The following is a 12493-nucleotide window of genomic DNA, read 5'->3' as shown; positions in this document are numbered from 1 at the left end:
ACTTAGCACAATGAGCATACAATATAACGTACACATCTGCACATTGAATATACCCCTGTGGATTCTCAGGTTAGGCTAGACTTACAAATGCATAAAGGATAGGGTTGCCACCTTTCCAAATGGCCAAAGTGGGACATTTGTGCTACAAACATCAGATTTTGCAGGGCAAAACATACCCACGGCCAGTACAAAGGACAGAACTTCAGTTGTTTGCTGAATAAAAGTTTATTCTTGTAGAATTTCTGTTCCTTATTCTGTTTCGTATAACATTTAGGTGTTTCAGACTGTTTTATGCAACTATTACATACAATATAGAAAATAATTTTGTCCTAAAATGTCAGGACATTTGCCATTTTCTCACAATATTTTGCAGGACACAACTGCCCAAAGAGGGACTGTCCCTCACAAAGTGGGACAGGTGGTAACCCTAATAAAGGATCCAATACTTAAACACTGTCTCATTTCCCACAAGATCATCTTAATATCCTCTCCCCACACCTCATTACTACATTTCTCATCCTTCAGACTTCCTTTACTAACAAACACCTTCCCCTATCCATCTGTACATTCCACTCCTGCCTTCTCATATAATAATTGTCTTTCAAGATTTATTAAATGTTACCTCCCTACTTCTTATAAATTATTTCCTTTCCTACATCCTGCATAAGGCAAAGGAATAAATATGCATGCTTTTTCTTGTTCTAGCTTCATTGCAGCATCATCTCTTCCAACATATGGGGTCTATTCTACCCACCAACACCATGTGTAACTTGCAGAAATCAGATGACTGTACTCATGCCCTGTGAATATACTTGATATATAACTGTTGCAATTATTGTTTTCCTATGTACATAAAATTCTTTATCTGACTATAAAATTAACTTAATTGTAAAGCTTTTCTTCCTGGGCCTCTGCTAAAAAGGACTATTGCCTAGTTGGACTTTCCTGATAAAGAAATATTAAATAAATGAAATTAAATAAAATAATGTGAACATACATTACAACCAGTATGATAATATAATTGACAAATCAATAAGATAATACAATTTACAAACTTTAGTAAAATGCTCTGGAATACATCACTTATACAAGAATATATGAGACCCAACTGCCTTTTTAAGTACTAGTAGTCTGATAGAGTACCAGATTCATCTGAGGTCGACAACAGTTGATCATAGCTTTAAACTCTGCTCCTTCTGTCTCGCACATGGCACAAATCTGTAGCAAATCATAGTTTGGATTATCCACAAACAAGATGCTGCAGCTGACAAGTTTGATATAAAATATCCAGTTTATTCAGAAAATATGTTAGCACAATGAGAGTGTGTGGAAGAGCAGATGAGCAGGATTGGGCATCAGTGATATTCTTTATTATCTTCTGCTATATCAGCTCAATAGCTCACCTTCTTGCATCATTTGTTCTTTCATCAGGAAGATGGTGCTCCAGACCATTTGCTCCCTCATGGAGGTAATAGGCTGCTGTTAGGGAGGGAGCCATTCTGAAGATCTTGCAGACTGTCCTACTGCCACTCCACCAGCAGCCATGCAATCTTTGCTATAGCTGTCTTTATACACACAGACTTCTAACTAAGCAGCACACTGCTTGCAGAGCAGGCACGCTAGTCTGTTTAAGCTGCAATGACAAATCTGCATTCTTGCAGGTCTTTTCTAAGTCAGCAAACCATGCTGATTCCCTTCCTTCAGAATGGGTTAGCTGGTGTGTGCTTGCTCTGATTCTCCCCTGCCTGGTTACTCCAGCGCCTGTGCTGCTAGTCAAACACAGGTCTTCTGAGTTGCAGTCATGGCTTTATTTCTCTGCATCACATTGGCCTTCTCTGCATCTGTGCATGTGTGTGTCTGTAATTTGACCTTATCACCATGCAAAGGGTTTCCTAAGTGAAAAGAAAAAACACTTTTAAGGGGAAGCTTAACACTCAACTGCCTAGAGTCACTTGTTAGCCCAGATTCAGTGATACCAGCCCAGAATGCTACAGATACAGAATTCATGTCCAAAGAAAGAGATAATATTTTCCTTTCATGATTACAAGATTTGAAACCATTACCTAAGTAGAATCCTTTTTCTGCATTTGTGGGTCCATATCTGTGTAATTTGACCTCAAAAAAGCAATTACCCTAGGCCCTTCATTCTATTTCCACCCTCCCCCCAGCCAAATCTGCAGCATCTTGATATCATCACTGAACTCCAGTTGCTACTGCTGTAAGCAAGAACCAAAGCTTTGTACCAGCTCATGCCATAGTGTTATGATGTATGAACTACTTGAAAAGAACACATTCCACGGAAAATTTTGTTTAGATTACCACATTTCATTTATTTTGACCAATATTATTAATTGACTGTAGCAAAAGCTCAAATAAATAATGGCTACTATTTTGTAACCAACAGTTTTGTGTGCAACTAAGGCCTATGGCAGAAATTTGCAGATTTTTATCTTTTTCTCCTAACCTCTCCCATTCTTTGCTAGCAAACATGGTGCAATACCTGCTATGTCCATCCCAATGTGGGTGTATCCATTATTGTTTAAAAATATACCAACCTAGAGACTGATGCCCCCCTGGCAACCTCAAACCCACAAACCATGTCTTCTGTCTCCTACGGAGTAGAGTATATGCATTCATTCTAATCCGCAAGGGTCATTCCTGTAGTAGGATGCAGACCAAGCCTCTCTCCATCTGACAGGTGAACTGGCATTGGCTGTTCTTTTCTACCCCTCCTTGACTGGCTCCTTTGGCACTTAGGATGCTAAATGAATTCAGATCATATAGACTCTCTCAATCTCTTTCTGTTTCACTGAGCTAGCTTAGCTTAAATACTCTTTCTTATAGTACGTTACATCTATTGAACCATCTTCAAAAAGCTGATTCCCTCATTTGCGCTTGCAAGCTGTGCATCTCTCAGCAAGTCACTTAGATAATGTTCTATGGTTGTCCTTCACAAGGGACATGTGTGTCCAGCGAGCTTACCTAGCTAGCCAAACAATGTGTTTTACTTCTGATTCCATGTGGGTTAATCTAAAATGCAATAAATGGGAACCAATATTTTATATCACTGACTTTTGTTAGTCTTTCAGTCTCATCCAATTTCACTGAGATATGTCAGATATAATATAGATTCATCTTTTTTTCTCCGAGCTGGATTTGTATTTCAAGAAAATGATACTGCATCCCTATGTGCCTTCTCTTGTATCTGTGATTCAAAAACACAAGCCACTCTTCTCTCTCCTAACTCTGCTGTCTGCTGCATACTAAATGCATTCCTGGAACAGTGAGATCTAATTTAGGACGTGCTTGAGCATTACCTAAATCTCACTTTGCACCTGATTTGATCCATCTTCCAAAATGTTCACCTGGTGGTTTTAGTGTTCCTTTGGTTACTGGCATTAGCAGATGCCATTCTCTTTATTGTTCTTTTTGCCCACAAATCCCACTTGTTTTATGCCATATTGTATTAGAATTCTACTTTCCTTAACTCTATCACAAATACTACCGTGACACTCTGCTGCCATACATTCAACTGATATTTTCACTTTCACCTCTGCTATTCCCATTCCATGCCTTTCAACAATCTTGCTGAAGTGTAACTTATTCAGTGACTAGGACATGCCTCTTGCAACACTTTTTGCTACTGTCTAGAAATAACAATACTCTGCTGCTTGTATTACTGACAAAAATGGTGGCCTTGAAGATGTTAAGCATCTGAACTGGCTATTAAAACTGTTTTCATATCCTGTTATAACCTTCCTAAACATTCAGACCTACTTCAGTTAGAACAGCATAATACACTACCAAGATAAACATGATAGGCATACTAGGAATCAAAATACATCCCACAAACATGGAGGAGAGCTAATATGCTGCCATTTTTCAATACACACAGGATGTGACATGCACGAGAACTATGTCATTGAATCTACCTCTCCGCTTATTAAGAACACACTGAATCAATTTTTCTGTTTGGCCAATTAATTAACAAGAACAATTTTCCACCTTTCTCTGAAAAAAAAGAGATTTGAGAACCAATGTGTACTATGGATCTCATTGAATCAAATGTTCGGAAACGTTATAGTATTCTTGAGTCCTTCTTTTGTGAGTAATTACAATTTGCACACCAACAGCTTACCACAGTCTAATTCCACCAGCAATACAGAATGAAAGGAATATTTTGCTCCTCAGTCATATTTCTTGTTTATCCTTCACAGCTGGATATAACTTCTGATATAACGAACAGTCAAGCTTCATTCAGTAAAACATTACAAACCTTGGGAAGATTACTCGCTTAGACTCCAAGTAGGCTTCAAGACATTTTTGAATCTGATCAAGCAATGCATTGTTATTCTGAAACATTTCTAATAGGCCTGTATCGAAAAAAAACAAAACAAAACAAAAAAAAACAGATCCTTTGTTAGACTTTAATGCACTTAATTAATACTTCTTATATATAACATATACAAAAATGTGATCAACTAAATGTATAAAGTTTAGTAAAACCCTGTTTCTTTGGAACACTCCTATTATTAATATTAAGCTGACATAACTGATGATGAGGGAAATATTACTTACTCATAATCTTTCTGTGATCTAGTGCTTCAGATAGTTTGCAGTATTCTTTTTTCTCTGATTTTGTACAACAAACACAGTTAGTATATATATAAGTAAGAGAATATGGGGGTTGCAGGGAAATTTTTTGTATGTACTACTACTACTATTATTACTACTGCTACTAACCACAGATCTATCTTGTTTTCTACCAGTAAATAAATGAACAAAATGAAAAAAAAAACAAAAACAAAAAAAACATGTACCTGCAAAAGAAATTCACCCCTGAAGATCAGGGAGTGTGTTCTTTATGTCAGTCTCTAGTCAAACAAATACTGCCAAGAAAGCACTCCGTTTGGTTGTTAAGAACAATTACAAGCGTAATCCAAAGGAGGTGACTCAACGAGCAGCGAGTGTTAAAATTCCAATTTAATGTAAGCGCTTTCGAAGGGGTCAATGCCCCAACTTCTTCAGACAAAAAACAGCTCTAACATCCTCGCCTTATATACTAATCTAAACATCATTTACTCAATTAACAAAACCAATTACTTTACAAAAAATTCTTACTTCAATTTAAAAGCATTAAAATATAGCATTCATTAATACTAAAAAAGCTTGAACTAATCTTAAGCTATCCACAACGCACATTCAGGAAACATTTAATACAACAATGTTAAAATTAAAAATTGAAAAATATTTTTTAAACTTATATTTTTACTATTTTTACTATTTGTTATTATTAATAATAATAATAATAATAATAATAATAATAACAACAGCCTTGGCATCACTTATTAGTGCAAACCTTAATTACAAAACCATTATAAAGCCCTCAAAAAAGCAGCATCATCAATTTTTAAGCTTGCCTATATATTAATATTAAAAGTCGCATATAATATAATTGACACTTGGATAACACACACTTCCAACCGCTTATCATCTCACCCATGCTTCAAAATTATGACTCATAACAGTAAGTCATAATATTGAAGCATGGGTGAGATGATAAGCGTTTGGAAGTGTGTGTTATCCAAGTGTCAGTGATATTATATGCGACTTTTAATATTAATATTAAGATATAGGCAGGCTTAAAAATTGATGATGCTGGTTTTTGAGGGCTTTATAATGGTTTTGTAATTAAGGTTTGCACTAATAAGTGATGTCAAGGCTGTTATTATTATTATTATTATTATGATTATTATTATTATTATTATTATTATTAATAATAATTACATATAGTAAAAATAGTAAAAATATAAGTTTAAAAAATATTTTTCAATTTTTAATTTTAACATTGTTGTATTAAATGTTTCCTGAATGTGCGTTGTGGATAGCTTAAGATTAGTTCAAGCTTTTTTTAGTATTAATGAATGCTATATTTTAATGCTTTTAAATTGAAGTAAGAATTTTTTATAAAGTAATTGGTTTTGTTAATAGAATAACTGATGTTTAGATTAGTATATAAGGCGAGGATGTTAGAGCTGTTTTTTGTCTGAAGAAGTTGGGGCACTGACCCCTTCGAAAGCGCTTACATTAAATTGGAATTTTAACACTCGCTGCTCATTGAGTCACCTCCTTTGGATTACGCTTGCTTTTGGGTGTGTGTTTGTTAAGTTTATTTATTCAGCAGTTTGGTTGTTAAGAACAATTGCTCTCTGGTTCTTATGATACACAGTAACAGGATATGAATTTGCACCTCATGTCCTTTTACTCTATTAGACAAGTAAACATGAAATGTGCTAATGAATACCATGACCTTTCACTTCATGGTTTTATTTCACATTTATTTTAATGGAAAAATATGGGGTAAATATTTCACTAACACAATAAATGAGCTCACAAAATAGTTACTCCACAATCTTAGTGAGCATGGGAGAATTTGTTTCTATTCAAAATCAGGTTCATACCTATTTTCAACTACAAAGATAAACTAAAAATGAACTAACTTAGCAGCTGCAGTAACAGTACATTTGTGTAATGTCAAATTAACTCATAAACTGCAGTTAAGGAGTTAAACAGTCCAAGCTTCATGGCACAGTAGAATAAAGTCTTGATTATAATCCAAATGGCCCAAGATTGATTATTCATGGCACAGTGGGATAACATCTTGACTATAACACAACTGACCCAGGACTGATTAATCACTTAGGCACTGGAAAAACTAGGTGAAACATAGTAGGACTGGACTGGAGATACTAATTCATCCATCCTGGAGTGAAGATGGTCTGGACAATTACAATGTTGAACCCCTACTTAAGAAAGAGGTGTATGTTATCTAGCAATAGGAGTGAAGGAGGTGCTTGGCTCTGCCAAGTTCCATCAACCTGGTAGCCTCCTTCATGCATGGAAAGAAATGGATGCACCCACAGAGAAAGATGTAACATGACTTCCAATCAACCACCAGAGTGTGGTTAGGTTAGAAAATGGAAAAATATAACCTCATGGCTGCCTGGGTGATAGCTGTAACATAACTGGCCACTGTCACTATGGAGGGGAAAGAATGGAAAGTCATGGTGGTAGTTAGATGATCATTAGGCATGAGGCCAGAAACAAAAAGGACAAAAAAAGGGCATTAAACCTAGGCCAGTATAAAATTATGCATATACAGCATATGTGTCTTTTAGTAGCCTTCAGCTATACCATTCTTCATAGAAATTATGTATAAGTACTAGTTTACACCTCTTTTGTGTGTGGCATATTTAGAAGCAAATGGTTATTGATAGATGTTGGCTTTCTTTGAAGAATGTGCCTAGAAGACGAATCATTTCTCTCTCTTTTCAAGCAAAGGTTTTACAAGTTCAACAATTGAACTTCCAGATAAAAAAATATCTGTGACAAGAACATTCAAAGTTTTGGGGCTTGATATCATTAGGCAAATTCTGTAGTCTTAACTAAGCATGCCTTTGAAAAACACTACCTATTATTCTTACAATTGCATCCATGGAACTGTAAGAACTTATTTAAGGTCTGGAGACTACAGACTCAGCATTTTCGACCATTGTGAGTACTTTCTTTTTTTTATTTAAAATCTGACCATATTTTAAAGTAGCATAAATTTGAAGGAATACTGTGCTGTGGTAAAATGTCCTAGCAACAAAATAAGTATTTGCTATAAATGCTGAAGTGCTAGAAATGCATACTATACTCAGCCAATATCAAAAGGAAAAGTTCCAGGAAGTACCGAAGGTTAAAAGAAGTTCAGCTAGAAAGACCAGGGAAGAAAGAAATTTCCAGTGGTGGTTGTCTTTCCAAAGAATACTATTCTGCATTTTTTATAGTGAATTTTAGTTCATGGTTCTGAAATCAGTTGTTTGCCTGTGTCAGGCCCTCTTGAAGGGTATCTGTGTCTTAAGGGGATTCAATGACCACACCTAGTTTGCAATCATCTGCAAATTTTGTCAGCCAGAGGCCCTTGATATTTGCCTTGACTTCAGAAAAAATAGATGACAAAAATACATATTTGTATTAGTCTGAGTATGCTAAACATTTTTTATATATAGTCAGATGTATAAATCAACACTAATGACACTGATGTAGCATTTATTTAATTTTCACTTAAGTGGTTTGTAGATTTGAATCATGTAATAAATTATATCCTGTGTTTTCTACAAAAGCTGTGATCCACATTTTCTTTTGTTCTGAAGAAGTCTCTTGGCTTATATGGGCAAAAGTGCTAAATTTATTAACGCTATTCATCCTGAAATTCAAGTTACACCACTGTTTGTTTTCAATACTTTATTTCTGTGCTTTCTAGATGAATTCAGTAGTTACGTAAGACTGCCAAGATTAAATCTAAACAAGACTGAAGCATTCAGTGCTTTCAAGTACGTCAATTTGGCTGTAGAGTACTCATTTAAATGGAAAATCTGTCCACCATTCTGGCATTCTTATAAGCATTCAGTCAGCATGTTGCCAATCTAGAATCCCATATCCTGCACTTTGCCCACATGTCAGCAAGAATTTTTCCCCTAGTTCCTCTTAGTCCTGTTCAAGTTCTGCTCCTCCTCTAACTAACAATGACAACAAAAAAAATCTAGTTTAGCTTTGAGACAGAATTAGGTCGTTAGAAAGTGAAATTTTTCTAAATGACCGGCTAAAAGACTGACTTACTTGCTTTTTCCCTTTTTTTTCTGCAGTCCATTATGTAACTAATTACCAATGTTCTACTTATGGTATACTTTTATTTATTTATTTGTATTTACGCTAGCAGTGCCATATATTATCTACAACTCTATATTTACCTGTATGATGATTGTCTGCTAGGCTGACTGATATTGATCTGTAGACCTCAGAACAGCTTGCACTTCCCTTAAGTCATTCAGGATTTTTTTTTAGTTGTACTGAAATAGCTGGTGCAGCAATATAGCAAAATAGTGTAGTATGAGTCTGCTTGTTAATTTATTTTTATATTTGTATGCGTACTTGTTACATGAAAACAATATGCTTTTTTGGTTTTAGAATTTTTAACTCAGTCTTTTTGGCCTTTATTCATGGGTAGTGATTCCAAAGTCTCTTTAGTGCAATCTAGTCAGTGTTGAAGTAGGCAGACGTTCTGTATGAAGATGCATCCACTGACTATACATAGAACAAAATTGTATTTTGATTTAAGGAAAGACAGTAAGTCTACTAAAAAGAAATAATATTCTGATCTGAGAGACAGAAGAATGAAGTGCACATTGGCATTTTATACAGTTTGCAGTACATCTGCTTTGGTTATTGAAGTTGAGAAAGTACCATTAAACTATACTCAATCTTTGTAAAAATGACCTCTTTGCCAATTGCCTACTAGGAAGTAAAGAAATCTTCTGGAGCCACATAGCTGCTGAGTGGCTTTCTTTTAGTTTTAGTATCTTTCTTCTTTTAAATTGAAATTTGAAGCAAACTAAATATGACGAGATTACTGAAAGCAAATAGTTATTTCAGCTTTCCCTTACGAAGACTGTAGACAGCTCAAGGGATGCTCATTAGTCTGTTTCATGGTGGGGTATTAAATAGTTTAAAATTTCATTTTATTTGATCTGCATAGTTTATGTAGACTAAGCTACTGAGATCCTCTATCAAAGTAATAGTTTAATGTTATGTTTGCAAAGGCACAAGATCTTAGAAGAAAAGTAGATCAGGACAGGCTGCAGAAAAATATGAAAAAACACAAGAGGTCTGAAAGGAGGCCCCAGAGAAATATCAAAGAACTAACTCTGACCATTGAATATAATGTTACTAACAAAAGATATATTCTCAATACTTTGTCAAAAAAGGACGAATCTCTACAAACAGCTACCTCTGTAATGGACTCTGACACAATAAATAGAATAGTCCACACCTTGCTTATACAGTTGTTCCTTTTTTTCAATTATATCTTTTCTCACATCAACTAACTGTAACATTGTGTGCTCTCCTCAATCAACATTATCAGTAGAAAATACATGTACTGAACATGCATACTGCTTCTTAATGTGCTGGTTGCTTGGCATAGTTTGTTTTTGCACACCATATCACCTTTTCTGTAGTATGTACTATCTGCCAAAGTAGAAGACAACTATATTCACTTATCATAATGTATACAGTCTGAATCAAACCCCATGACGAAAATAAACAGCCTCTGAACGAAATGCACTCTAGTACAACAGTTTTTAATGTCATGTAAGCAAGCAGATAGCAAAGGAAAGATTATAAAAATATATTTCATTCTTCCAAACTTCAGTCTGAGTAATGTTCCTTTTAAGTGGTGCTGACAGTGACACATTGCCTCAACTCCACAGTGTATTTAAACAACAAATATAATAAGGCAGGGAGATGCGTTACCTAAACTGAAGGTTGCAGAAGAGAAATGGTGGGCATCTTATTATAAACCCTTTAATTTCTAATTGCCTACAGTGACCTCTGGCTTCTCTATAACTTAACTTTTAAAATATAAGAAGCACATGCAGTGATTTTAATGCATTGATATAGTACAAAATACAAAGACACAATGAAAAATACATATTTTTGTAGTTTCAAGGTGCATTTGTTTTTGTTTAAATGTTAATGAACAGTAGTTAAATAGTAGTTGACTGTGATGTGTCATGTTAATATTGTTAGCTTCCAAACAAAGTCCAGAAGCACAATAGCAAAAATGGCACCACAGCGATAGTTTACAATTCTTTACTGAAAATATATCCAAAAGGTAAGCGCTTTCGGCTGCATAACATCAGCCTTCATCAGACAAACTTAAAATCACCATAGTGGTTTTTAAATACCATTCATTTGAATCATACTGATCATTATTAATTATTCAATTAAATCCTTTGCTTAAATAGCATTTAAAAAGACAAAGTGCAAAATTCCAAGTTTTTCTCAAAAATAACATATGTACTTGAATGTATATGTATAAACACTTGCATTGGACTAAATCAATATTAATATACATAGCTTACATTTAGTTGCAGAATATAATTATTATTATTACTTCCATATACATTATATAAATAACATAAATAGTTATGTGCTTAAAATTACTGCAGATATATACTGTTAAATAAATATATACTATTAAATTACCTGTTTATACTCCTTAATTTTAAAATACTAGATATAGAAATAGAGTCATTCAATCCTGGAGCTTGTGTGGCATTAAATGCTATTTAAACAAAGGATTTAATTGAATAATTAATAATGATCAGTATGATTTAAATGAATGGTATTTAAAAACCACTATGGTGATTTTAAGTTTGTCTGATGAAGGCTGATGTTATGCAGCTGAAAGCGCTTACCTTTTGGATATATTTTCAGTAAAGAATTTTAAACTATCGCTGTGGTGCCATTTTTGCTATTGTGCTTCTGGACTTTGTTTGGAATCTAGTTTGTTATTTTGGTTAGTTTGGTTTGTTTCTCATTAGGCATGGCCTCAGGAAGCATGCAAGATGCGGCAACTACAGTAACTCGGGCTGAATTTGAAACTTTGCAGCAATCAGTTACTACTTTAACACAATTAATACAGCAATTATCCGGTAATAATGCTAGCACAAGATTACCGGATTTTGGCAATAATCGGTTGGATAGTGTTGACAGCATGGATAGTATTCCTCCTGCGCAAATACAGGTGCTTGAACATTATGAGACACAAAACAATATTATTGACAATAACATTATTCCTTTGAACCAATGGCTAAATCAAGTACAACCTGAGGGTCGAGGAAAATGTCCTGCCATTCCTACTTTTTCAAGCATGGTGGATGAATTTCATGATTTAGCCTGGCAATATCGCCAACTATTGCATGAAAATGTTTATTTCAATGAATGTGTAAAAAAACAGCAGGTACCAAAAGGTCTCAGATATTGGAAATATCCGACTGCATTACAAGAAAATAGCTCGCTTCATAAAGATCTATTACAATTACTCGATTGACAGGGGTGCGAACTTTTACAGTTATTGATAAAACATAATGGCATACAAATGGATGTGCTTAACACTAAAATACAGGAGCTTGATGTTAAAATCAAACAACAAAGTGAATACATAGTTTGTCAAAATCAATATCTTGAAGTATTCTCTCAGATAGACACTTATAGTAACATAGTTGTGGAAAGGAAAGCTCGCAAACTGGAGAGGGATAGAGTGGACTATTCCAAAGGGCGAGCATATCCTAAACCATCGTGAGGTCAAACGCGCAGGCAGGAAGTGGAGCAGAATATTGTTTGCGCAGAGGATAATGGCGTGCAAATGGAAGATAATAATGCCAGTGGAAATGATCAACAGTTCCCTTTAGAGAATGGAACCCTTCGGTGTTCGGAGCATCTCTGGAACAAGGAAGGCTACAAATCCAGAAACAACAGTGTGAGAACATGGAGAAGGCAGAGAGCAGGCTCACAAAGCAATTACAATCGCAATTAGTTTATAATATGTTTGATTTACTAAAAGGTGAGAGTAACTATCAACTTATTTCTAATGCTACTGGTGATT

At 34.8% G+C, this 12493-nt stretch overlaps 1 protein-coding gene across 1 annotated transcript in view; it reads right to left on the bottom strand.

Annotated features, from left to right (window-relative positions):
• DNAH6 (dynein axonemal heavy chain 6) overlaps positions 1 to 12493 on the bottom strand; it is a 5071261-nt gene that overhangs the window by 3289807 nt on the left and 1768961 nt on the right. Inside the window, exon 24 of the mRNA XM_044059309.1 lies at positions 4277 to 4373. Coding sequence (XP_043915244.1) covers positions 4277 to 4373 — 97 coding nt within the window. The remainder of the gene's footprint in view (positions 1 to 4276; positions 4374 to 12493) is intronic.

Source organism: Protopterus annectens, chromosome 17.part0, assembly GCF_019279795.1.
Source record: "Protopterus annectens isolate FY-2018-M chromosome 17.part0, PAN1.0, whole genome shotgun sequence".
NCBI lineage: Eukaryota > Metazoa > Chordata > Ceratodontiformes > Protopteridae > Protopterus > Protopterus annectens.
Note: the sequence above shows the minus strand (reverse complement) of the source record. Positions and strands in the feature narration are given on the sequence as shown.